The sequence below is a fragment of the Haliaeetus albicilla genome, chromosome 3 (genome assembly GCF_947461875.1).
Source record: "Haliaeetus albicilla chromosome 3, bHalAlb1.1, whole genome shotgun sequence".
Lineage (NCBI taxonomy): Eukaryota > Metazoa > Chordata > Aves > Accipitriformes > Accipitridae > Haliaeetus > Haliaeetus albicilla.
The window spans coordinates 53,487,778-53,515,651 of NC_091485.1; the positions used below are offsets into that span (position 1 = coordinate 53,487,778).

Genomic DNA, 27,874 nt, shown 5'->3' on the forward strand with positions numbered 1-27,874 from the left:
AAGTATTTTTTTAATGTGAAACATAACACCTTCATTATTTTGTGCCTCTTTTCTCCTTTTTCTTAGCTGCAGGTTATATGCTTTTTAACCTGAGTGTGTGTTCTAGCACTTTAAATTTGTATATCAAAATCATGCAAGAAATATAAATGCATGTTTGTCTCAATTGCCATGACAAGAAACAAAAATGAGTATGGTTGTAATCAAAGTGTTTCCTTAATATTATCATGCTGTTTAATTATTTGCTGGGGAGAATAAATAATGTATTTATGGATTTTTACAGCAATTTATAAGCTAATTTGATACTGTGTTAATAATGCAGCTGTGTACCTGTTTCATCTTTTCTCATATTTTCTCTTTAGATAAGCAAACTAAAAATACTGTAGTGTATTTAAAACTTTCTGTTATGCCATACTTCAACCAGAAGTTGAGTATGAGAAGTTCTAATATGGATAATGCATTACAGCTGTTTAACTGCACCTGTTTCCTGCTTGTTAATAAATTTTGGCCCATAGTTTGTCTTAATCAGTTCTGTATATTAATGACGTTACTGCTTTTTAATACTAATATTGACTTAGATAAGGTGTTTATCCTATTGTTTCATAGCTCACTGAAATGCAAGCTGAAAGTAGTTATTACAGCCCTCAGAAAGTAAAATCCAAAGAAGTTATATGCTGGGAACAAGAAGGAACCACAGTTGAGGTAATTTTCTATTGACAGGATTTTTTTGATTCATTATAAATAATGTAGTATATAGTTACCAATAAAATATTTTGAAATTATTTCATTACTGATTTTTTAATGTTCTGCTATATTGGATGTGTTTATTGTAATAATCACGTAGATAGAAATTCTCTAAACTTCTAGTGCTATAGTGATCAGACACTAAATTAATCCCTTCCTTCTAAGTGTCCTGTTTGATTAACTGCTACTTATTAAAGTCGTACTATATAAACCTACACATATTTTGGTTCACTTTTCTCCATCTTTTCTATTTCTCATGGAGTAGAATTCTTCAAAATAACTTTTTCTTTTTTTCCTCACTAGGTCCTTATGAAAGGTGAACTTTTCTTTGATTGCCAGATAGGTTTTGTTGGTTGTCAAGCTATGTGCCTTAAAGGAATTATGGGAATTAAAGACTTTGAAGAGAACATGAATAGGAGTGATGAAGTGAGTATATTGAAATATCAGTTGACTTGCTGAATAAGCAATTCTGGTATGCTTTATTAAAATATTTGATAGCAAGAGTTGGAAAGGCTGTTGTTATCAGCTGTGACTTAAGTTTTTTGGATGTGCCACTGGAATATAGAGCTCAGTGTCTGTTCCTTACAGTTGGAAAGACAAATGTCTAAGAGTGAGAAGCTGAAAAACGCTACCCCCCCATCATTATGTATCTGTGCATACTTTGACATTGCATAACAAATTAAAACACAGTTGAAAACCTTTGAAAGTACTTAAATCAACAGAAGATTGGAAGTGAAGAAATGGGAACACTGTACATTAAAGATGATAGAAGTATGGCTCAAATATTGAATGAGTGTTTTGCTTCATTTTTCATTAAGGTTGAAAGCAGTATCAAGTGAAGGAGTAAAACAGTATTAATTTCTATGTTTTAAATAGAAGCAAAGCTTCAGTTGCTTAAGACAATCAGGTATTGATATGAACCACTCTTAAAGTATTTAATGAAGTGGTGCATGAATTTCTAAATTCAATAATGAGGATTTTTGGTTGAGCTATAGATAGAATAGTGCCCTAAAGTACTGGAGAACAGCAACTATTATCTGTGTTTAACTAAAAACAAATAATGCAGCCAACAACAGACCTGTTAACTTGATGTTAGTGCTCTGTGAAGTCTTTAATACTCGGATGGGTGGGTGAGCAAATGAGTTTCCTGTAGGTTAGTTGATAAGGGACATTTGGGTTTTTGACCTTTTTCATTTTTCTGCCACCCTCTAGGGCATGAATTTTAAGAAAATCTCTGTTTTTGTGAGAATGGTGGTGATGTTGATACTGCCTCACCTGTTCTCTTTCTGTACTGCTATATTTGGGACTGTGCCTTTTATAAACATTCCAGCTTTGTTGTATGTGATTGAGAATAGATGGTTGGAAAAAAAGTCAATCTCATATAAATAACCTGTTTGGAAGAATAATTCCTCATGGAAAAGTTGTGTTGATTTCAGAAGGATAGAGGGTTTGGGATATGGAGAAGACGTGAAAATCTAGATGAATGAAGAAGAGTGATAAGGTAGCAAGCAGGTCATACATTGAAATAACTGTTTATCATGAAGAGGATAGATAAAGCATCTGAAAGGCATTGGTCAGTCAGAGAAATGGAGTATGTAGTGACAAGATTGTGTATAGTTCAGAGGTTGGGGAAGAATTTGGAGTAACAATGATCTGAGGTTATTTTCTGTTAAACTGAAACTAGGATGTTCTGTGTCATGGGTTGTATAATATTCACTAGCTCAGGCCATTCTAATTAATTTGAAAATGGGGAGGGACTGGACAGGAACTTCAGAATTATTTGAATGAAGTTATTTTAATTGTCTTCATTCATAATGAAATGTGCTCTTGAGGGATGCTACCATGTCATTAGTGTGTTATGACAATTGAAACTGCTCTGTTAATGTGACTGTGTTTTTTTTTTCCTCTGTCTTATTTTCTATTACCTCATGAAGGAGGCCTACTTCTTTAATTGTGGAGAAAATTTGAGTGCAAAAGGGATGACGTACCTTACCAATTCACTATTTGATTACAGAAGTCCAGAAAATAATAGTATTCGTGCAGAATTTATATTGGATGCAGCACATCATAAGGTCAGAGAATTAAATTTTTCTTGGAAAAAAAATTTCTAATGCTCTCTAGTGGATTTCTAATGACTATTTCGATCTGTGCACTATTAGAGGACTGATTTTCATTACTTTGTCATGTTTAACTGAATCTTACTTTGCAGATGGCCAAAAAAAGGTAAACCTGTTTGTGTTTAAAAAAAAATAAAATAACAAAAACATGTCCAACAGAAACCTCAAACTTCCCTCCTGCCCTAAAAGCTGAATCAATGCCATAGTTTCTAAAAGCACTAACTACAGAACACCTGCGGAGAAAAACAGAGATAAGAGAGAATGCTAGCAAAAGGTCAAGCTTTACCAGCTCATACTTCTTTAAACCAAAACAGTAAGTAGTTCATGGTCTTCAAACTAGGAAGTGCTCTCTTGGAAACCAGGTCTTGGGCAATGTTGATTTTACTGTCCTTGTGCTGTATTTGTCTACTTAGAGGAAGTCTTGCTAATTCTGCCTTTGATAGAGACAAATTTTCAGTCACCAATAGTCTCTGTTGTAAATTGTGCAGTAAAACTTTATTCCCTGATTGTCTGCAATTATTAAAGACTGGATGTGATCACCAAGGTGGTCCCTTCCAGGTGTGTTCATAGGTGGAGATCTATGCTCTGTGTTATTGTACAGGTAAACCATTTACAAATTTGAATATAACTGATTTATTTTAAATTTTACTGTTTTCACCTTTTTAGTACTACTGATGAAGAAGAGTAACCCTGAAGAATGCCATAAAAAAAAAAGAAGAAATTAATTAGTTAAATCACAAGTACTTATACATATTCAAACATTTTCCATAGCGTGTTTTAGTTTTAAGCTTTACTTTTTCCTTCGCCTGTCTTCGATATTTTTGTGACTTGCCATTTTTTTGGCAAAAGGGAAAGCAAACTTGCTGTGTAATAATAGATTATATTATGTATAAATCCCAATGATGGCATAAAGTCTTAAGTTTCTTACTGTTTAAAGATAAAGCCATAATATTCCTTAAATAAAAAAATCCAGAATGAATGAGCTTCAGTTTTCAGTGTATTTAATTAGGTAGATCTGTTGGATGCAAGAGGTCAAGTGAAGAATACTTACACCATTAAAGGTACTAATTAACTAGATGTTATTGATGAATTAGTCAGCATGTCCACTGGAATTATGGATGTGCCTTTGTGTGGCCTCAAATAGAAGTTACATTACCTATCAGAAAGGTGAATTCTTTGGGATAACCTCTGTCCTTTGTTTTGATAAGCCTTTCTGTGTGTTGATGCACAAATCCAAACATGAATATATCTCTCTCATACCAACTTATCAGTTGGTAATCTCAAGATTCTTTCCTTATACAACGTTTTCTTTGCTTTGCTTTGTTGGTAGGAGACGTACACAGAGATAGCTGGAATGCAGAGGTTTGGGGCTTTCTACATGGATTACTTGTACACAATGGAAAACACCAATGGCAAAGGTACCTTTTTTCTTTGTTTACCCTGTTAAATAATAGAAACAAAGACTTTTCATGCCCATCTGGTCATTGACCAACTGTCCTCTAACTTACCTTAGATTTACCATGAGGTTCATTGTTAAAATAGTTTCATCTTCACTGATGTGTTTGAGGTTAGCTGTTTTGGTTAGCTGTTGATTTTTGGTGTTCTTCCTGGTTTTGTTTTCCTGCATGAGTAATCACAATGATATAGTCAGTTGCTAAACTGAAAATAATTCTCTTGTAGCAGTGGTGAAGTTCATAAAGTATGATGTCTTTTTTTTTTTTTTTTCCAAGTTGTCATTATTGACTTTGGGGGGGCGGAAATATTTCGAGAAACCCTGGTTGAAGAATAAAGTTGATCGTATACTTGGTGCAGAAGATGAAAAGGACTGGCGTTTTCTCCTATGAAGAAAAATGCAAGGATGAGAGATAGTGTGGAGAGTTAATCTTTAAATATACATATCTGAAAAATTTTGTGAGCAATTGTTAGCCTAAACCATGCACACATAGATATTGGCTAATTCTAAGTAATTTTTGAGATTCCTATCAATTCTTTTCTAAATCTGAGACAATACAGTGGATTCAATGCAGTAAGTATATCTACTTTTGTGACTGTTATAAAAGCCAGGAAAAAGGAGTTAATGTATCAGCAAGTAATATGTATGTATTTTTATACAGGTATTCCTATCATGAATTGTAATGTGATTCTCATCCCCCCCGGGACGATTGTCATCTATAGCTGCTGCTCTGCAGTTTTATTGCCTAAATAATGCTTTCTTCCCCACCTGTGTGTTTATTATCATGAACACTACTTCTGTGGGCATCTTTTAGGAACTTCTTGCTATTTTGTGACCAAATGTTTATCTGTCCTTGCTACCTAGTCCAACCCATCTGGGTTTTTTTTGTGCGTTTTTGTCTCTATGTGAGAGAAGTCTCAATTCCTAATGTTTTTGTTTTCTGGACTTGTTGGACGTGAAGTATAAAAGGAGAAGGAAAGAAAAACTTCCAGTCTGGTTAGAGGATGGATCATGCAAAGCTTGTTAAAAGAAATAAATGATGCTATTGCCTTCGCTAGTAGAGGGATACGCTAGGTAATTTAACAATTCTTTCCTGGCCCTGAGGCTTTCTTCTCTTTCCCGTGTGATGTGAAGCTGAGAAAATGTACATTAAGTCAAGCTTCTGCTGCAATCTACTTCTGGTTTTAATAAAGAAATAACTGTTTATTTGCACACGGAACTTTTATGTACAGAAGTTGAAGACGTAGGGTGAGCCTTATCTCCTTTTTAAATTTTGGTAGAGAAATTTGAATATGCACAGGCTATTTGATTATGAGGGAAAATTGATTTTGTGGAGTATTTTGTCTTGTTTCTCTGAAGGCACAACTAATGTAATGACATATCTTTTTCTGACTGTAACTCTTTTCACAAATTGCTGAACTTGGAAACACTTTTTTTTTCTCCTTAAGGCCAGGCTACTGGTATTTTCTGACTACCTTTTCCCCTCCTCAGCTTCTCTTCTGTTTCTTTCAATTTGCTTTCTCAGGGCCTTGGCTTTTATTTTCTGCACCAGTCACTAGGAAAACCCCCCACAAAATGTATCTTGGCTTCCTATCAAACCTTGCTGTGTGCTTTTACTTCAGTATTACTCCTCTAATTTCAGCTACCAGACTACATAAAAGAATGGAGTAATTAAATCACTTTAAATTAGTGCTTTAAATGGTTGTTATAGCTCTAGAATCAAGACCTTAAACCCTTAAATTTTCAAATAGTTTTTTTCCTCAGAAAAGCAAATGTGACATTTTCTGCTAGTTATTTTCTAGCTAATTTTTCCGTATTGTGAGTCAACTGTAATTATTAAATAGAACATGAACAAATAGGTGTAACTTATTTCTTTAAAATGAAGGTATAAATACCTCAAGATTTTGAAAACAATATAAATCTTGCTACATTTTTAATGTGTGGTAAACTTTTACACAAATACTTCCATATAAACACATTTTACTATTTCTGTTTTTGATACTGACTGTTTTTAGCTACAATCAGTGCACACCACCTTCTCCTAAAAAAACCTAACCCAACTTAAGTTATAGGAGGCAGTTACTGTGATTGTAAGATTTTTATCTGTCAAGGCAATTTTGGTTTGACACATTCTTTGCACCTTTAACCTTTCCTGAAGCATATGATTACTGATTAAACCACAAGTGCCTCCTGGATAACATTAACCTCAGGAGTTTCATCCGTCACTTATAGAAGTGCATTAATCACTTCTAGTATTTTGAATGAAAACAAGATAGATAGTCTTGCACAGTAGTTTTATTTTGAAATTCTGCCTGTCCTGTCCTTCCAACTTCATTTTTCTATTTTTTGCTTTCAATACAAAACAGTAATTTCCCTGAAGCATTGTGCAGTCTATCAGTTCCCTGATCACTGATTTGCATGACCTACAGACCTAATGGGGTGTACTTTTGAAGTTATGTTTTGTTTATAATGTGTACCTATCTATTTTGGTGGCAAGTTTATTATGCAGCACTCTCATTTTAAGATGATTTTTTTGTCAGTTAGAATTAGACATATGGCTTGTGGAAAGCTGAATACTTGGTGATCAGAAATTATTTTCCTTTATGCATCTGCAAAGTTTCAAAAGTAACCTGTGATCACCTCCTTCTGTAGAACCAATAGGTTTTATATTACATTCTCTTTGCACTGAATTAAATGGAACTATTCCAGAAAGTGGTTTGTATAAATTCTGTCACTTCAGTGTTATTCGTATACATACAATATATACAAGTGGGTCTTTTTTTTTTCTTTTTGAAAAGGTAGACTGTTATTACTTCTAAAGGCTTTTGGCCTTAATATTTTTTATGTGAGGTTATGGGGTTTTTTTACACTTCTTGATAGTGTTCATCTGAACTGGATACTATGTAGAACTGGAAGGACGAAAATGTGTGTTAATTGCATGTTAAATAAAGCATACCATCACAACAGGTTGCATGCTGTCTTTTTCAAAAAAAGTCTTTTTCAGTATTTATTAAAAAGGTTGTAACTTGAGTTTCATCTGAAGATTTGAATAGGTTTTATAAGGCAGTATCTTTCCATCCTTTTTTCTTTCTTTTTCTTCTCAAAAATGGTAAACAAAACACCAAAGGAAGCAGAGGCTATAAATGCTCTCACCATCAACTTCTGCTGGGCTTTTAGGGACAAAGTTAATTCTTCTGCAGAGTGTATAGGCCTGTAAAGGCCTGCAGAGCATTAGGCCAGCTCTGTGTCAAATTTGGCATAGTCCTGGTTTATTTGAGGGCCTGTCTCCTCATCAGTGCTTAGAAGCAAGAACATTTTACAAAGCATGATTTAAACATAAGGGAAAAAACCCTTATCCTTCCTTCCTTTTCCGCAAGCTCACTTCCCTCATTAAAAAGACTGTTTTAAATGAGTACAGTAAAGGAGGGAGGGAAAAGGGAGTGTTCCCCTGGAGGGTAAAAAATGACTAGGTTCCTCTTGGGCAACCAGAAATAAAACATGCTTTCTTCCAGTTGGTTTAAAAGTAAGATTTGCCTTGAAGTTGTGAAGCACACCGTGCCATGCTGCTTAACCACAAAGCCTCAGCTACTCAGAAGTTGAAAGATCCTACATCTCTTGGACAAAGTGGGTATGTCAACTGTCTGCAGCAGCTGCAGCTCCCACTGCCCAGTCTGATGAGCTGAGCTGAGCTTGTCTTGCCACTTACGTTAGTACGGACAGATAGTGTCAGTGAGGGAGATGGTATAATGAGAATTTGGAATTGTCAGATTTTCCTGTGGTTTTGGGTCATAGTTCTCTACAGGTGTGTTTAGTTCGTTACTGTAACAGAAAGGCAGGAGGTTATTAGATTTATGCAAGGAAATAGGTTGATTTGCTTCCAGGCAGATGGGTGAAGAGGGGAAGGGATGGGATGTATCTTGCATTGAGTAGGTGTACAAGGTCCACATTCGATAAGAGCTTGGCAATCACTTGAAAAATATTACTGTTGAGAAGGATCATCATGGAACACGTCAGTCCACTGCTTACGCACCCTTTGGTTTCTGCGGCACGACTTGATCATGAGTATAAGGAGAACATATCAAATGGACAGCTCTGCAATTGCAGACGTGTTAAATTATGGAAATCAAGGTGAAATTGGTGGCAATGGCTGTGCATTTCCTGGCTTTCCTATTTGTCACAGCTTTGACCAGGTGGATTATGAAGTAATGTGCTATCTAAGGAGTATGTGCTATCCACATTCACTCAATGAATTAAACTGTCATCCTACAATTTTATCTCAGAACTCCTTCATTTTTATAGGTTAAACAGTCTCAGAATCCATTTAATCTTGATGTTTATTTTGTCAGACTGTTCATTTGTGTAATGCTTAGCAAGACAATTTTTACGGCTTGTGTCAAAGCAATGAAGACACTGTCAAAGTGATGATTTATTAGAAAAAAAAAATCTGAGTGAAATTCTGCAAACTAAATATGTTAGAGGGGTGAGAGTATTTTTTTACAAGTCATATGTGTCAGGAAAACTTAAACTTCTGAAATTTGCATAATTTAACTGAAGAATTTCCATGAAGTAAGTTTAGAGAAATATAGTCATGCTGTGTGATAGCTGATGAGTAGCCTGTATGCAGTGAATGTGTGATTTCAGTCTACATCATTACCCTACATCTATATCAGAAAAATGGTAACTCAACTTTAATTGGTACACTGGCTGTGATTCTGAGCACAAAGGTTATAGATCTTTTGGATGCCGACACTAAACCACCCTTTTATCTTCTAAAAATGGTCTGAGGCATGATTAAAGAAATATTCGTTCTCGCTGCCCATGCTTTACTTCATCAGTGAGTGGAAGGAAGGGTTTATCTTCAGTTGTCAGTCTGGTTTATGACAATACAAGTGAGTATGATTCTCACTGCTGTTATAGCCCATGTACCAGCAGCCAGCATTTCAAGGGCCCATATCTGTAGTTTCGTTGCAGGACACCTTTTCCTTGATTGTTTGGGATGGATATCTTTGTGATAAACTGTAGAAATTTTTGAACAGCACTGGCACCTGGGGTTAAGTGGCCACAGAAGTTTGGACACCTTCAGAGTCCCAAGCTTGAGAGATACAAAGTTAATGGAAAGGTTCCTAAGTTGTGCTGTGCTTGGAGGCAAGGCATAATCTTGCCCTGTTTGCTCTGCATTAAACAGGAATAATGTTAGTTTAAACATGTTAAACCAGTCACGGTATATTTATGTGTTCAGTTTGTATTGTTATATTTTCTGTATGTTTATAAGTCTGTGATCACAGGATTTGAAACAAAAATAGCTGATAAAAAAATTTATGTCCAATTGTTTGGTGTAATTTGTTGTTATTTATAATACTTCTTGTAGTTTCTGGGAATCAGCAAGACCTTTCTTCAGTAAAGAGTGAAGATTTTGGAAATGTTCAGGAGATGTCTACAAAAAGCCTAATTGTGGGCCCACTCAATCTTCGATTGGATAGCAGTGCAGTACACCGGATAATGAAAATGATAGTTTGTGCTCTGGAACATGAATATGAGCCATACAGCAGAACTAAGCCAGGTTTGCTCCTATTGCATATATGCGAATACACAGAATTAAACCAGACCGAATTCAGTGTTCTTGAAGGTGCAACTTCCAAATAGTTAAACTCCAAATCTGTCAGGGGATTTTATGACACCAAAGAGCAAAATTTAAAATAAAGATAAAATTGATCGTGATATCCCCATCAGTATTGGATATGTCTCTGAGATAATTTCAGATGCTTTGGAGGCCATTTGTTTCAATCACAAGCCTCTTGTTGAGTAAGGAGAGCTTATTTCATTGAGAATTTGAGCTTGATTTTGGAGTCTTACAGAAGAAAGTATCCCTACTGGTATGTATTTATTAGTTTGAAATAATAGTTATACAGGATAAAAATGTATGGAAACAAGCCATGGTAAACTGTTAAGATGAGTTTCTGACAAAGAGCTGTACAGCTTTCAAAGTAAGGAAAATCCAGTTACGATTGCATTTAGCCTTAGGTAGAACCAGTGTGGAATAAAATTAACTATGAAAGGGGGGGAAGCTTTCCATTTTTTTGTTAGTCCCTAACCATTTCTGAAACAGCAGCTGTAGGAGACATTTTATATATTTTAGTCCAACATATGTAATCTTGACTTATTGTAGATATTGTGGATGGAAATAGAATTACGCCAAGCTCGGAAGAAGTAGCATCATTGGAGGAATACATTCCCACTCGACTTACAACGTTCACTGTTCTTAAGTGTACAATTATAATCCCTGTGGCAGAATTCAATTTACTAGACCACTTGATGCCCATAATCATGGGTGAGAAGGTATGTATGCACAGATATTTATTCAATTTTTTTATATCAGCACGTGCTATTTCATAGAAATTTTCTCACTGAGCTGTTATTCCATGTGCCAGATGTATTGATGAGTTCCAAATCAGTTTGGTGCCCATGATGGTGTGATGTACTGGTAGGAAAAAAGAATTTGGAAGAAAAAAGATTTTTTAAAGCATCAAGCAGATGAAAAAGAATTAGCTCCCACTTGAAATCTTTCATGGAAATCTTTCCATCAGAAGAGTATCTGTTGTCATTTTGCCATGCGGGTCTTCCCAAACTAGGTCAAGTCTGAAATCTTTGAATACATAGGCTCAGTAGAGACTTCATAGATGTTAACAGCCAGCTCTGTGTGTACTAGTTCCAGCCAGGTTGCCAGCAGGACTTTGGCTGTTACTGAACATCTAACTGCTGAGTGACTAACTCAGCCAGAAATGAAATTTCCTAACAGCCTTAACTTGTTTTATCTTCTGGATATATGTAGTATACCTCCAGCTAAAGAATCCTGTACTGGTTTAATATTCCTATAGGACTTCTTCCTCAGTGCACAAAGACGAGGTACTGTAGGGATGAATCACTGTTTTGCAGTGAAGACTTGCAGTAGGTTTACCTCTTGAAGCAGTGGTTGGAAGGGATTTTATGGATAAGGGAAGAAGAGGGAAAGAAAAAAATCAATTCTTAATTGACTTCAATTTCTAGGAAATTTTATGTGATATTAAAAACTTCCAGTGGGTTTTTCACAAGTGGACACTAAATACAAGTTCCCTGTACTTGAGGATGAGCTTTTTTAGTGGGATGTTTTGCAGAAGTTCTCAGTATCTGTGTTTCCAGTTAAAGCAATGAGAGTTAGGCTTTTATTTGTCAAGTACTTTGCTATGCTAGACATTCAGACATTGGCATTCAAATGGGCTTCCAGAATTAATGAATTATTTTAGTATCGGGCTTTTTTTTTTTTTTCAATTATAATTTCTGGTCTAAAATGGAGATGAAGTTGTATATTCTGAAGGTGTTGTGAAAGTAACCTTGTAAGTATTTGTGAAGCATTTATGTGCAAGAAAGGTGAAAACCATTTGAAAAAGTTTTTGTGGTTTTGAGTTGTGTGGGTTTTGGTTTTAGTTGTGTTGTGTGTTTGGGGTTTTTTGTTTGTTTTTTTTTTTTTTTTTTTTTTTTACCCCCCAGAGATGGATTTGAGTAGTATTACATGATGGAAGGCACAGTGACGTTAAATTATCTTGATAACGTAATAGATACCTGCTGTATTTTCTTGTAGAATATGCTTACTTACAGCATGTTTATGTGATTTAAGATTGTATGTGTATGAGCAAGAGCACAGAAAGTCTTAATTTATGGCATTTCTTATAGTGTGCTTGTATAAGCATTTTCATTGCTGAAGTGAAATACACACAATAACATATGTATTAATACTTGACTTGGATCCCTAGTCTCTAAGCTGCAACATATATAAAATTTCAAGCATGTGCCATTTATTCAGTGAGTGTGCTTAGGAGTGTGTATCTTTTTCTTAAATTTAGATTGCTTATCTTTTCAGTTAAGCTGGCTGGAGTGAGTGAACTGTTGACAAATCTGTTATCTCATGATGTATTAGGATACATTCAGAAGCTTCTAATATTAGAAAATGGGACATTGCCAGGTGGCTAATGGGAAGCATTATTTCCTTTCAGCCCAGAATAGCCCAATGGATTGTGGTGCTTTTCACCTTATGGGCATGGGCAGATGATATTTGTATGATGGGAGAACAGCCCCATATTTATTGTAGGTTTGAGGCAAACAAGTTGAGTTCAAGTGAACTTTGGGGGGGGGGGGCGGTGTTTGGGTGGTTGTTTTTTTGTTTTTTTTTTTTTTTTTACTTGGAGTTTCAGTTTACGTTTCCTGAGTGAAGCCAAGCCTATTTAATATAATAAGAATTTTGAATTTTAGATTGAAAGTCATACATACATCAACTTATTGTCCTATTGTGATACAAGTTTAATAAAATTTTTAGATTCATAGAGTAATTTGGATGGGAAGAGATTTCTGGAGATGATTTCCAGGATTACAACATCCTGCTCAAAGCAAGCCCAAGTAGAGCAGGCTGCTCTAGGGGTTGTCCAGTTAAGTGCTGAATTAGCTCCAAGGATACAGATTCCATAAAAAGCTTTCGCATAGACCTGCTTGGAATTGCCTGTGTTTCAGGTTGTGTCTGTTGCCACTCATCCCCTTACAGTACACCTTTGACAAGAGTCTGGCTCCCTCTTCTCCATACCCTCCCAACAGGTAGCTGTAGACAGCAGTAGGATCTCTTTTTGGCCTTCTCCAGGCTGAATGACTCTAGTTGTCTCAGTCTCTCCTGAGAGAGAGAGCTTTTATGTTCCAACCCCCCAACCACGTTGGTGGCCCTCCAACAACCTTATTCTGGTATGTCCATGTCTTTCTTGTACTGGATACAGCACTTCATTTTAATGGATACTATGAAAAATATAGTTGGATGTGTAAAATTACGGCTTTTTTTTTTTTTTTTGGAATGGCATCTTCTTTTGCCGAGATGTCTGGCATGGCTGTGAATACATCATAATATATGACAGCGTAAGAGTTAGATCAGCATGAGTTTAGTATGGTGTTAGTGCTTTGGAGTGATAAAAATGTAAACAAATATTTTATGGAACAAAATATTTCGACTTTGCATATTCTTGAAGTGGGTTGACCTTGGCCAGCTGCCACTCTCTCACTCCTCCTCCTCAACAGGACTGGGGGGAGAGAAAAGGGTGGGTTGAGATGCTAAAGAGGGGGAGATCACTTACCAGTTACCATTATGAGCAAAATAGACTGAACTTGGGGACAGTGAATTTAGTTTATTGCCAGTTAAAATAGTTTTGGATAGTGAGAAACAAAGACATGAATCAAAATAATACCTTTCCCCCATTCCCCTTTTTCTGAGGCTCAACTTCACTCCTTCATTCCCTGACTCTTCTATGTCCCACCTTGCAGTGCAGAGGGATGGGGAATGGCAGGTTGCGATCAGTCCCTAACAGTTGATCTCTGCCACTCCTTCTTCCTCACACTTTTCCCCTGCTGCAGTGTGAGTCCTTCCCACAGGCTGCAGTCCTTGAGGAAAAGTCTGTTCCATTGTGTGCTGTCTACAAGGCTGCAGTGTCCTTCAGGGCATATCCACCTGCGCCAGTGTGGGGGTCCTCCGTGGGTTGCAGTGTGGATGTCTGCGCTAGTGTGGCTTGTTCCACAGGCTGCAGGGGAATCTCTGTTCCAGTGCCTGGAGCGCTACCTCCTCCTCCTCTTCCTTCTCTGTCCTTGCTGTTCATATTGCTGTTTCTCAGGGTTTGTTTTTTTTTTTTTTCCCCCCCCCGAGTCCTCTCAGCCTGTGTGGCGTTTTTGCTCTTTCTTAAATATGTTTCTACAGAGGTGCCACCAGCTTGGCTGACGGGCTCAGCTATGTCCTGCAGTGGGGCGGTTGCAGCACTGGCTGGAACCCTCTGTGCCTGGTGTGGGACAGCCCCTGGTCTCCCCTCACAGAGGCTACCCTGCAGCCACCCCCACTGCCAGCACCTGGACACCTACACCCAAGACAATTCTGGATTAAAAAGTTTATACATAAATTTTAAACTTTGAAGAAATTAATTTGAAAAAATTGTATTATAATGACCATAAGGCCATGGTATCTGTAAACAGTTTCTAACATGTAGATTTCTTGTGTGTGGGGGGAGGTAAGAGTATATGTAAATATGCTGGATAACACATCTGCAGTGTAATAATTGCATGGGTTTTTTTCCCCTCTCTCCTAGAATTTAAGTGGCCTGTTAAATACTGCAAGCTTCCAGCCCCTGCGGCCTTTACCTTCCATCCGAATTTTGGTGGATAAGGTTAACCTGGAGCACTCTGTGCCGATGTATGCTGAGCAACTGGTGCACATGGTCAGCAGCCTCGGCCAGCCATCTGACAACCTGCTTCACTACTGTTACTCACACTGCTATCTGAAGGTAAAAGAAGTCTTGAGATCTATTTCTTATTGCAGTGTGCTGAGAAAAAGTTAATATAAGTACAGGTAATCCTAAGTGTTAGCAGGTTTCCTGGGAGAATGTTTTCAGCTTATCTAAAAGGATGTAAACAGATTTCACAGAATGTGGTTGGTTGGGATTGCTGCTTCTGACCCGAGCCAGATGTTTTGGAATATGCACAGAACTTCACATGAGGCAACTACACAGACTGAAGCCCCAAGGTCTTTGTGGCAAGATTGAGTTAAAATAATTTGGAAATAAACTTTTCCCTTCTAGGACAATGCTCATAGAATACGTAGATTGCACTAAATTACATTCAGAAACTTGATGGGATGTTATGAGGAAAACCCATCGCTTCTAATAGTATTGTGTCGTGCTTTTGATAGAGCAAACCTGTGATAGTGAAGGTGTGCAATTGAAAACTGTTGCCAAACAATTTGATTTTTTTTTTTCCGCTATAAGAGGAAAAAACTGAATGTTCTCAGTTAAAGATCCATTATGTGAGAGGAGTTCTTATTGTGAAGTTGGGGGAAGTTTAAGAAGCTACTGAAAAATTGCTTTGAGATTATTCAGTTGTCATCTGCTGAGATTTTAGTAAAATGAAAAGGTGAAATCTCACGAGGATTTTTAAAACAGGCCTTCCAAACTCTTGGGATGTGCTCAGGCAGTTTGAAACCTTTTGGATACTACTAAAATGTAAATATTTGCTACTAGTACTGTTAATTTTGCTAAATTTTTCAGTTATCCATTCACTTCCATGCTGATACCATAATAGGGATTTAAACAATGAAATTCTTAGTGTTTGCGTGAAACAAACTTTGTCCCAGAATTACATGGCAAGCTTTCAGTTTTCTGGGTGACATGTTACTTTCTGTCACATTTAAAGTGATTGGGATGGCAATATTGCAAGTTATCTGTATGTTTTTCAGTTTGAGGGGATTTTTTTTTCTGTTCAAAAGGATTTTAGCAGTTGTTTGATCAGTGTTTGCAAAATGTGGACTTCAGTTTTGAGTTTTATACGGTTTATTTGCTAGCCTTAATATAGGCCAAAGTGTTCTGTTCTTATGTGAATGATTGTACAACTTGTTAAAAAGTCAACTCTACAACCATTTGTTTTCCACATGGAACAGGGAAGAATCACAAAGAATAATTGTGATGAACATTTCTTTAGATGCTCTTATTAAGAAAAAAGACTTTGAAGGGAAGGTTCTCATATCCTTAAATACCACTTTTTTAGGCCAATGTTGTTATAATTGCAAAAAGTGATTTTATTTATTTTATATGAAAGACAATGTGCTATCTACAAATTTAAAGGATATAGAATAATGTATTTTAATTGATAAATTGTAATTCAACATTTTTTAAAAGTTGGCAGAGCATAGTTAACACTTACTTTTTTGAGCGAAGAAAATATTTTTATATGTATTCCTATTGATTTTTCTAGTTAGATTCATGTTTGGGGGAAAAGGAATTATCTAAAAATAATACACAATTTATTTCATATTTATTGAGTGTATTTAAAAATGTGGTTATGATGTTGTGAAAGTAATTTGAAAGTGATCTAATCATGTGATAGTATACCCTTTGACCAACTTAATTTGTTTCAGATATTTGGTTTTCAAGCAGCACTGACTTCTTTGGACAGTAAAGGATTGTACTGCTTCCCTGTTCCAGTTATCCCCTCATTCAGTACTGCTGTTTATGGCAAGCTGATCAAGTTTCCCAAATATTGGTGAGCATTAAGCATGTACGGGGTATTTAAGTAATGTATTCAACTACTTTTGCATTTCTAATGAATGATTTAAAAATATCAAGCTCCATATATATCCCTAAACTTCTGTCTCTTCTGTCATATTCTGCAAATAAGTCTGTTATCATTAATAAATTTCTTTGTAAGGATAGCTGTTAATAAACATTTTAGACTCTTGTTTGGTTGAGAGAACAGGCTACGCAAGCCCTGTAGTAAATGGCTTTCTTCTAGACCTTGTAGAATTCTGTGAACCAGCTTCCATTCTTCCTTGAATGGATACAAAAGCTGAAGTTGTATACTGATGGCAAGCTTGATGTGTTTAACTGAACAGGTCAGCTCTTTGTTTTAAACTCAACTAAATAAAAAGCAACGACAGGGTGGGGGGGGACCCCCAAACACCCCCCCCCCCCCAAACGTAGTCTTTATTAGACTTTTATTTCTGTTACTCATTACAGTGGAAGTGTTTGTTGTGGCTTAACCCCAGCCAGCAACTAAGCACCATGCAGCCGCTCACTCACCTCCCTCACAGTGGGATGGGGGAGAGAATCTGCAGAGTAAAAAAGAGAAAACTCATGGTCTGAGATAAAGACAGTTTAATAGGTAAAGCAAAAGCCGTGTGCACAAGCGAAGCAAACCAAGGAATTCATTCACCACTTCCTGTCGGCAGGCAGGTGTTCAGCCATCTCCAGGAAAGCAGGGCTCCGTCATGTGTAACAGTTACTTGGGAAGACAAACACCATCACTCCAAACGTCCCCCCCTTCCTTCTTCTTCCCCCAGCTGTATATGCTGAGCATGGCATCATACGGTCTGGAATGTCCCTGTGGTCAGTTGGGGTCAGCTGTCCTGGCTGTGTCCCCTCCCAACCTCTTGTGCACCCCAGCCTACTTGCTGGTGGGGTGGGGTGAGGAGCAGAAAAGGCCTTGGCTCTGTGTGAGTACCCCTCAGCAGTAACTAAAACATCCCTGTGTTATCAACACTGTTTTCAGCACAAACCCAAAACATAGCCCCATACTAGCTTCTATGAAAAAAATTATCTCTATCCCAGCCAAAATGAGCACAGTGTTTTAACATTGTGATCAGATATTAAGCTGTTTGTAGTTCAGATTTTAAATGCAAACACTTTTATTCTGAAAACAATTCTGTGCTTTATTAAATGAGGTATATAAAAAAATATTTTTTTTTTTATTTCAATGCCATGGAAACTCAGTACTTAAATTTAGCTCTGCAGCTTAAATCTTGTGATCATAAATGTCAGTGTGTAATAGTTTTTATTAATAAATTGTATTTATAAAAACTATTTTCAAGAAAATGCGTTTTGGCAATACTTTGGACAGGACAGTAGTTTATCACTCATTTTGAGCAGTAGCTGTCTGTAATACTACTTTATGACTAAATCCAGACAAACAATCTTTCAAAAAATGACAAGGTAACAGGAAAACAAGTTAATGCATTAAGTACTTTGGCTTCAAACATTCTATGTTGTATAGCTAATTTGTAACATTCATTTGTTTGTGAAAGTTTAATGAATTATAAAAAAATAAAAAGACTACTGCTATGATTGCTCTTGCTGCTACATAGATAATATAATAGTGTTTTTCTCACAAGGTATGATACCATGTTAAATATGAGTGTTTTAGCATAATCAGCACACCACCAGGTGGTAGCAGCCTAATTGACTTTCTCATATTTTCCATCGATAGTTTGCAGAAGTACTAACCACTTCAGATGAATTGCTGTTCTGTTGCAGCATTTTTCTAAAAAGTAATAAATGTTAGCGGGATAACTCATAATCAGCAGTAATCCAGGGTACTTCAGTACTGTGGTAGGATTGACAGCCTTTCATGACCTGACATTTAACACTAAGTTCTGGTTAGTGATCCTTGTTAGTAAACTGTAGAAATAAATTACTGTTTAATGGTAAACTTAAATTTATTTACTACATTATAAAACCTATGATTAGTTGTGCAAAACAAAAGAATTGTTTTAGAGATGAAAAACAGTTGGAAAAAAATCTATTGTCTGAGAAGTTCATGGTATTCAAGTACTAGTGGCTTCTCATGAATGCACTTGTGCTCTTTTGAGTGTGGTTGTGCTCACTGCACTCGATGTCTTGCTCGCTCATGTTTGCTTTCTCATGCTTTTCCACATGTGCTGTTGCATGCTTGCCATCACGCTCTACCTTGTGTGCGTGGTCTCACACTCACTCTCTCTTGTGCATTCTCTGCTTCTCTCTCATGCTTTCTGTCTTGCTCACTTTCTTTCTCTCTCTCTTTTAAAAATACATGGTATTACGATGTGTGCCCAGCTGGAAAATAGGGTAAGGTAGACTAATAACATAGAAAAATAAAAACGAGCAGTAGTTTTGGGAAGTGGAGGCAGGGGAATGGTCCTGCCTTGAAACAGCAAATCATCTATCAGCATTTATTAGTAGATCTTGTAAGACCAACACTTATTGTGGTCTAGTGTATTTTCAAATAATTTTTATAGCTTTCTTACTTTTTTTCTGTGATATGATGTCTTTCTAAATCTTATTTATTTAACAGTGTGAAATACTTATATAAAATTAACTTATTCCAACAATTTATCTAAACTAAGCAACACCAATTTGCGGGTAATAAAGTAGAAAAACAAATGAGTACAGCAGCAGCCTGGTTAAATGAAGTGTAGTTTGAAGTGAATAAAACTCCAGATGAAACGCATCAAATAGCACTTGAACTAAATCGAAATCAGCATGAGGACTGAGAGCTTCATTGAAGTCATGCAGTGAGTGAGAATTAGTCTGGTAGGATAACCTGGTAATGTCATTAAACTTAAATTCAGTCCTACCCCCCCCAAATTATACCACCTGCTTTATTTGGATTTTTAGATTTCACATTCCAGAGTTTCTTAGCATACACACATCTGATGCTACATGTGTTCTTCTATTTCTTCGTAGAAAATATATACCACAGACCATACCTTTTAAAAACAAAGACATTTTATGAACTGTTATGGAATCCCTCAGGTAGTATGTTTTGAGTTAGCAGTGAAAATCTCAACTTTATTTCTGACATAAATCAGTAGAATACCTTTCTTTTTTAGTTTCAATATAATAATCTCAAAATGTATATGGTGTATAAAATACTGTAGTAATATTTATTTTTTTAAAACTAGTTGATAAACATTGGTAGCGTGTTTTAACAGATAAAATTTCAGCAACATCAGCCCAGTAAATTCCAGTAAATAACAATAAATGTTAAAAAAGTGCTGTTTCGTTTACCTACTAGATTGATGTCTGTTTTAATTTCAGTTAATACACTTTCTTCTTATAAAAGAAATGTGATCAGGCTCACTAGTTAAGTCTTGGACATCTTTTAAATTGTATAGCTAATCTATTTTTATATGAAAGTAAAAACATCTGGTCTTTTGTTTTTGTCAAGCATAACAAGATGCAAAATACAATGTTAATGTCAATATTTTACAACTACTTTATGTAGTGTTGCATGCCAGATTGTAAAGCAGCTTTCAAAGCTTTCAGGAGGATGTCTAAAAACAACTGAGAATTAGCAGAATATGGTTAAAAGCCTAGAATGAATGACAAGAATGTTTATTGCTGAACAGAAATCTTGAGAGGAATTAGCTGATTTCTTTTTCTTTTTTTCTTTTGGCTACAATTTCTGTGGTAACAGATCATAGAATCGTATAATCATAGAACGGTTTGGGTTGGAAGGGACCTTAAAGATCATCTAGTTTCAACCCCCCTGCCATGGGCAAGGACACCTTCCACTAGACGAGATTGTGCAAAGCCCCATCCAACCTGGCCTTGAACACTTCCAGGGGTGGGCCAGCCACAACCTCTCTGGGCAACCTGTTCCAGTGCCTCACCACCCTCACAGTAAAGAACTTCTTCATTACATCTAATTTCAGTCTACCCTCTTTAAATTTAAAGCCGTTACCCCTTGTCCTATCACTACATGCCCTTATAAAAAAGATGAGATAATCTAGTGTAAGACACTTTAGTGTTATAACCCTCTATCACTTATAAAAAAAAATCACTTTATTGTACTTCTGAAGAATATTAAAGTAACATTAAGGAATATAGATTCTGAATAGCCTTCCTTTATTTTTCTGATATCTGGATTGATAGTGAAGTGTGTCATCTGTATTTTTTCAGCTAGATATTGGTCCAGTTATGTGTGTTATTTTATTACTTTTCTTCTTTTCTTGACCTGTCTTCTCTAAATTCCCTTCCTGTGACAGGCGTTCCAGACTCTCGTTTTCCTTTATCTGGACTGCGGGAAGGTTGTCACTTACTATCTCTGCCTGTGACAGCTTTTGAGACTAAACGCTGGTGGAATAAGGTTATAAATGGGGATGATGTGATCTATCCCTTCATGCTTTGTATTCAGCTTCTTGGTCCAGTAGTCTACTTTCAAGGGGTCTATTTCCCTGATAATGAGTCTCCTCTTTCTCATTTTGAGGCTAGACCAATGGCTGCTGGTTTGCGGTCTGCGAGGGAGCACCAGTAGAGACTTGAGTAATATCTGGTTGTGTTAAATTTCAGTGGGTGAATGAACTTTTTATGAACAAGTTGAGGACCTGCTGGGTAAATTAGTATCTAGGATTTCATGGCTTTCACTTTAGTTGTTAGTGTACAGGGCAGTTAATTGATTGTTCTTGAATTGTTACTCTATCAGAACAAAAAACTGGAATAGAAACTTGCAAGTAGATCTAGATTATTACTGGTAAATAAAAAAAATCTTTGAGACCAACTGGATATAATTTTTGCAAAGATACTTTATTTTGAGCTATTCTTTGCAGATACTGTCTTAGGAAATAAAATTTCAGCTTAAACATAAGCAGTGTGCTAATCTGATGAGGAAGCATTCTTGACAACATGAGATTTGATTTGTGTTGGCATTGTGTCTCTTTTCTTTAGTGTTTTTATTGAAGAGCTAATCATTGTTGATGAAAGCTGACAAAAGCTTAAAACTTGCTCTGCTGCTAGAGGAGGTCACATGTATCATATGCTTGGCACCTCAGCTGCCCAGAGATACAGTGTCACTTGTTTCACTTGTGAAAGCCCTCATTACTGAAAAATCACTATAGAAATCTAGATACACAGTTCCTCACCTGGAATATATATATATATGTATTTTCTGTAGCTTTGTTTTTATGAACCATTAAGAATGTTTATATAATATAGCTGTTCTTAATATTTCAAAGGTAAACATTTACTATGTTTCTAGAATCTGTTACATTTACATTAGATAGGCACCTTAGGTCATAACCTCCTTTTGGCTAACTATTATGCAATAATATTGAGAAACATACTCTGCTAGCAACCTGAACATCAGCATTTTGTGTTTTCTTACCTGACTTCCTAGCTTTTATTTTCACTTTGTCACTGTGTAGTTGCCAAATGGTTGCTTTGTAAACATAATTTAGTTCAACTTTTTAAATTTCTAACTTTAATATTAAACATTACAAAAACTGAGGATTCTAAAGACCTTGTGTTATTACTGTTTAGGTTTCTGCTCAAACTTTTGTTACTGTAAAGATGTGTGTTTGTATTTTTATACAGCTTTACTTCCATGCTCTTCCATCACATATCCCCTTACAAGGCAAACTTACCCCTCTCAATCAAAGCTACGTAGTGGTATGCCATACAACTTTATTCTTTCTTTTTTCATCATTAGACTCCTTACACAATCCAGTAAGGTCATTATAAGCTCCAGTAGGAGTCAGGATATGCACCTGCTCATGTCTGCTTTATGGGTCATCTTGAAAATCCTGTATGAATTTAATGAATTGACCAGAGTGAGAGCAATTCCAATTGTTGATCCACAAGCAGTGTGGTAGATGAAGATCTGGCTTCTTGCACAGTAAGAAGTTCTTTAGCAAGGAAATTATCTCCTTCTGATGTGGCCTTTACCAACAAGGTACTACTGTGATGACAGTAGACTTTAGTGCTGCTTACTGAAGAAAGGATTAAAAGCGTATGGTGGGGGATCAGGCAAACTATCTTTCTTTGTTACTTTTTTGATTGAAACACCTTTGCAGGGCATGTCTGGTGGAGTAACACTGTTTAGAACTAGAAATCATAGTAGATTTGTGAGCTTGAGAGTCATGAGACATAGCCATCATGCAATTCAGTGCAGTTGTGCTAGTAAGAGGCAAGTGGACCCTGCTGGCAAGAAACACAGAGCCAGATATCCTCAGACTGTGAACATTAGATCATAAATCTAGGAAGTTTTCCAATAAATTGACACTTGGGTCTTGATTTTGGCAGCCTGTTTTATTGACTAGTCACAGTAAATCAAGAGTAATGTCAATTTAGATTGTGTGGATTGTGTTTCACATGGGCAGTTGAGGGGCATGCTTGTTTCCTGGGTCAGAAGCAGAAAGAGGTTAAAAACACATGAAACTCATTTTGTAGCATTCAGTTCTAACTATTAGTTATGTCAGTAATTGGATATAACTGCCAGATGAAAATTCAGGGTATCCTTCGAAACAGAAAAGATCTGAGATTGCATGCCTGAACAGATGCCATCAGTGTATGGGACAGGAGAGTTTTTCAGCCCCATCAGCATCATGTGAGTTAGAGCTAGCACATGTAAAAACCTGTCTGAACTATTGACATATATGCCAGTGATACGGGCTGTGCAAAAGCAGACAGAAACAGTCATTCTCCTGGGTTCTGCAGAGCTGGTTGTGTAGGATTGCCTCAGATGTGAACAGTCGGTCTAGGGAGTATATTGTATTGCCTCAGCATTGTGTACTTCTCTGTCATCACCTAGAAAATGCATCAAAGAACATAATACTAAATCAGATTTTTTTTTTTTTTTAAATTTATTGGTAGGTGGTTTTGTATGGCTTTGTGAGCAGTGAATTTGACACCTTCAGAAGTTTGGTCTACTGTGCATCTTTGTGTTTGAGGAGTAGGTATGTCAGTGTATCATAGCAAAGTTTGAACAGTGATATAGGGTGATTTAACAGTTAGTTTTAATAGGAGAATGATTTTTCATTGATAACATGGTTTAACATCTTTCATTATAAAAGTTGAAGTAGGCCATGCTTGTGTGTAAGGATGGAGATGCTCAAGGAACTTGTGTGAAACATTTTCTAATCTGCAGTGATATTAATGTATCAAGTTTCAACATGAACATTGTGGGGCACTTTTCAACTGCACTCTTCTGGAAGGAACTGTTGTTGGTTACCAAGAACAACCCTGTCCAGGAGGGCTTTGCATTCTTAGTACATGACTTGCAGGTTGATTAGTGTGACTACAAATTAACTTCAGTTGGAAACCTCTAGTTTATTTATTTTTTTTTTTTTTAAATCAAGTCCAGACCTAATGTTACTGCTTCTCAGCAGATGTGGCAGGCAGCATTCAACAAATCTGTTAAAAGTGCACTTTTAATCAATGTAAATTGGAAGCAGTTGTATTTTTTAGTATTGTCCATGAGGAGGAAATTCAGCAGAGTTGACAGTAAAGAGTGGTCATCTGTAGTGTTTCCAGTGCAATTATTTAGACTAATTAATTGTCAAGGCTCTTCAGTGAAAGTAAATTAAGCCTATTAACTAATATCTGTCTGGGGAAAGTGATTGCACATGGTGAATACTTTATCCTGGCTGTTGTAATTGTTGCCATCAGTATTTGCTGGCATTTGTAGTAGAAACAAGCAAATGGTATTTATTTCAAAATGTGTAGGATTTTCAGGGTGAAAGCTGCATTTTGCTTTACTTGAGACTGGTGAAAGGTATGAAAAACTTACTGTCTTAAAGCTGAAGTGCTGCTATGCAGCATGAATACTAAAGAAAATTTGAATCCCTAATATACATTCCTTTTGTATTGAAGGTATTTGGAAATTCTGTTTCTCTTACTTAGTGTTACCACGATCTGTAGAAAATGTCTGGTTAGGATTTTCAGTGATATTCTCAGTTACGAGGCCTTACCCATGTAAACTCTGGCCAGAAAGATCCACTGGTGGCAATTCTTGACACACAGTGTTTGTCATTTATTTCTCCACAATTTTGCTTGCACTTTGGTGTCGTCCCCCCCCACCTTTAAGCGTATCTGTGAATCATAAAGAGAAATACAGTCTTTGAGTTGGCATCTACACTACTAAATAAAACATTCCAGAAACCAATCTGTGGCCCTGAGGCCTGGTGGCCTCTCATGGCTCAGTTCATATCCACATGCCTACCTGTAGCTTTCCCTTCCACTTCTGAAGGGAGGAAAAACAAACAAAAAAATTAAAGCTAAGAAGGGTACTGTTGTGGTTTCAGCCCAGCCGGTAACAAAGCACCAGGAAGCTGCTTGCTCACTCCTCCCCCTCAGCCCTGGTGGGATGAGGAGAAAATTATAAAGGCAGGCTCGTGGGTTGAGATAAAGACAGGGAGGGATCACTCACCACTTATGGTCACGGGCAAAAGACAGGCTCAACTTGGGGAAGAAACGAAATCAATTTAATTTACTACAAATCAAAGCAAAACAAGGATATTAGGAAGTAAACTGAAACCTTAGAACACCTTCCCCCCACCCCTCCCTTCTTCCCACCTCAACCCCACTCCCAGTTCTCTCTCCACCTCCTCCCCACAGCGAACTTCCCTGGCGTGGGTCCTTTCTGCGGGCCGATCTTCAGGCACAGGCTGCTCCGGCGCGGGCTTTCCCATGGAGTCCCGGCCACCTTCGGGGGGTCTCTGCTCCCCCGCTCCCCTCCATGGGCTGGGGGGACAGCCTGCCGTCTCACCAGGGCTGCAGGGGCATCCCCTCCTGCGGCGCACCTCCTCCCCTCCTTCCTGACTGACCTCGGTGTCTGCAGAGGGGTTCCTCTCACACTCCGATCCCCTACTCACTGCCGGTTCCCCTTCTGAAATCTGTTCTCCCGGAGGCGCTACCACCGTCGCTGGTGGGCTCGGCCTGGGCCAGAGGCGGGTCTGACTGGGAGCCAGGGAAGCTTCTAGCAGCTTCTCACAGGAGCCAGCCCTGAAGCCCCTCCCCCGCTACCAAAAAAACCCGCACCACACAAACCCAAAACAGGTATGGTCAGGCTTCAGAGTGGGGATGGCTTCTGGCATGCTTGGTCCCTTCAGCATTGAGAAAGTGCCAGCTACCGTGGCCTGAGACTGGCAGGGAGCACGCTAACAGGTAAACAGTATGCACAGCCACAGACCGTTACTGGAGCCTGCACTTGGCCTTCCTTAGTTGGCAAATAAAAACTTGCTTGGTTTTTATTATTAATTAAATATTTTTATTATTATTTTATTAATTATTTTATTATTCATAAAAACAGGGTGCTTGAAACTTGCACCCTGAAACTGAAGGGCCTGGAAGTCAACTGTGGTGTCATGATGTTCCAATGTTGGTTATTACATAGGATTTTGAAGGAGTGTACTTTAGTGTTGCACATGCTCTGTTACCTTTCACTTCTTTCTTTGCATCTTCTTTTTAAGAAAATGCCATGGGATTTTATAGGATTGAAAGCACTGTTTTAAAAATTTCTAGTAAGTAAATAGAATAACTTGAAAAAATTAGATTGTTTGTAATGTTTTAGGATTTCTAGTGTAGTCCTCTATAGAATTATGTTTCTGAAATTGTATTATTCACCTTGTGTACCAAATAATCCTCCTTCACCAAAGCTGTATGTTTAAAGGCTTATTGAATAAGCTATATGCTTATTGACTAAGCTATATAGAATTGCTGATTTTGTTTATCTTTTTATGGTTACCTTCATTATACTTATGGAGCATTGTTATGTTGCTGGACAAGCTGTAGCATATCCTTCTTTGATTCTGCAAAGCTTCACTCTCAAGTGGTAGGCGTCATTTCCACCTGGAGTGATGTACCAGAAACTCTATAGTCTTAAATTGCACCTATTTTTACAAGCATGTTAATATGACACTCAGCTGAATTTGATAGCCATGATAAATGGTGACTAAAAATATTTTATTAAAAAAAAAAAGCTGTATTTATCTTCACTCAGAGCAACAAATAAACCAAATACAAAAGCTTATGTGCATGTTAGCCTGTTCAGCTGTCCATAATACCTTAGCAGCTTTACTGCATCTGTGTTCATCTTGAGGTAAGAGAAGCATACTGTCCTGTGTCCAGTAGCATGTATTCTCCTCATGCTTGTTCCCTCTGGGACCCAGATGTGCTTTTTCTTTTCTGTGGGAATAGTCCTTCTCATAGATCAGGATCTGTCTTTGGTTCTAGGCTAAGTGTTTGTGTACAAGAAAACATCCTCACCACTTTTCATGAAGCACTTTTATCCTAATTGTTTATAGCTGTGTATTTTCTTTTAAATTATTATTATTTCTTTAGCAATGCCTTTTAAAATAAGTTAAAGTAGTCTGTCAGCTGTACATACTGACAGACTGTATTGAAGGTACTGTATTGAAGACATGCTAACATTTGGACCTCCATTGGGCCTGTATGTTCAGCAGGCATTGTCTGATTTTCGTTAAGTTTTACTCTTCTAAAGGACATAAGTTCCCAGTTTCTGAACTAGAATTTTTAGTCTGACACTTGTTGGATGGGCAGTTAAAGGGGCAGTTTGAACAAAAAAGGAAGAACAAGAGAAAAACTGAAGTCAGGCTCATGTGGGATGAGGCACTTAAACAGTGCTATGAGAATAAATCTGTTTATCAGAACAGATTTGGAAATCAGTTATGCCTGTCGCAAGTGCTTCTGGTGCAGATGCAAGACATGGAAAGGATTATGTTGGTTAAGACACGAATACAAGAATTGTGGATTCATTTTTCAACTAATCAGAATATTTATCCATTATAACATGTATGTTTTTTTAAACAAAAACCTACAGGATTTCAAAATAAATTTTTAATTAGTTTTCTTTGCTGATGTTTAACTGGCTTTTCCTTTGAGTTTAATGACCGATTCCAAAATGAACAATTGAATAGAAGGAAATATATTTGGTAAGCATGATTAGAATATTCCTTTGATAGTCAAAAAAGTGCATATACATGCAGAATGACAGAATTAGGAATCTGATTTTTCTATTTTTAAAAGAAGGGAAAACGGAAATAGCATTGTTAGAATGCTGTCACTGACAGCCTCTTGCTCTGAAAGTACGTATATTTGTTATACTCTAACTTTTATTTTGCATACATCTTGGATTTGGCTGTGTACATACATTACAGCAACAAAATGTTTTTCTGATGTTGTGTTTTACTGGCTATCTTCAGTATGTGTGTATGTAATAATTTTGATGGTCTTGAAGACTCACTAGGGCTTGTGGAGCTGTTAAGTCATGAAATAGATGTAATGAGACTCACACTGAATAGACCAAAAGTGAACATAAAAAACCTATATCCATAGAATCTGTTTCAAAGTTTGTATTATTTTTGAGGGAAGAATGTTGTAAAGTCAATGCCAGAGTCAATGCTTAAAATGGTAAATTTAGATTTAACAATAATTGTAGTCTTTGAAGTAAAAAGTATTATGCATTTACTGAC

The 27,874-nt window shown here is 36.9% G+C and overlaps 1 protein-coding gene across 8 annotated transcripts in view; it reads left to right on the forward strand.

The window, feature by feature from the left end:
- The window catches only part of VPS13B (vacuolar protein sorting 13 homolog B), a 486,539-nt gene that overhangs the window by 73,524 nt on the left and 385,141 nt on the right, over window positions 1–27,874 (forward strand). For 7 of the 8 annotated variants that reach the window (XM_069779759.1, XM_069779763.1, XM_069779764.1 and 4 more), the window contains exons 9-16: window positions 604–699; window positions 1,045–1,167; window positions 2,676–2,813; window positions 4,189–4,276; window positions 9,680–9,871; window positions 10,478–10,647; window positions 14,451–14,645; window positions 16,271–16,395. In XM_069779759.1, coding sequence (XP_069635860.1) covers window positions 604–699; window positions 1,045–1,167; window positions 2,676–2,813; window positions 4,189–4,276; window positions 9,680–9,871; window positions 10,478–10,647; window positions 14,451–14,645; window positions 16,271–16,395 — 1,127 coding nt within the window. Of the gene's footprint in view, window positions 1–603; window positions 700–1,044; window positions 1,168–2,675; window positions 2,814–4,188; window positions 4,277–4,972; window positions 6,251–9,679; window positions 9,872–10,477; window positions 10,648–14,450; window positions 14,646–16,270; window positions 16,396–27,874 lie in introns of those variants that run through there. The other variant, XM_069779766.1, reaches the window with a different exon arrangement.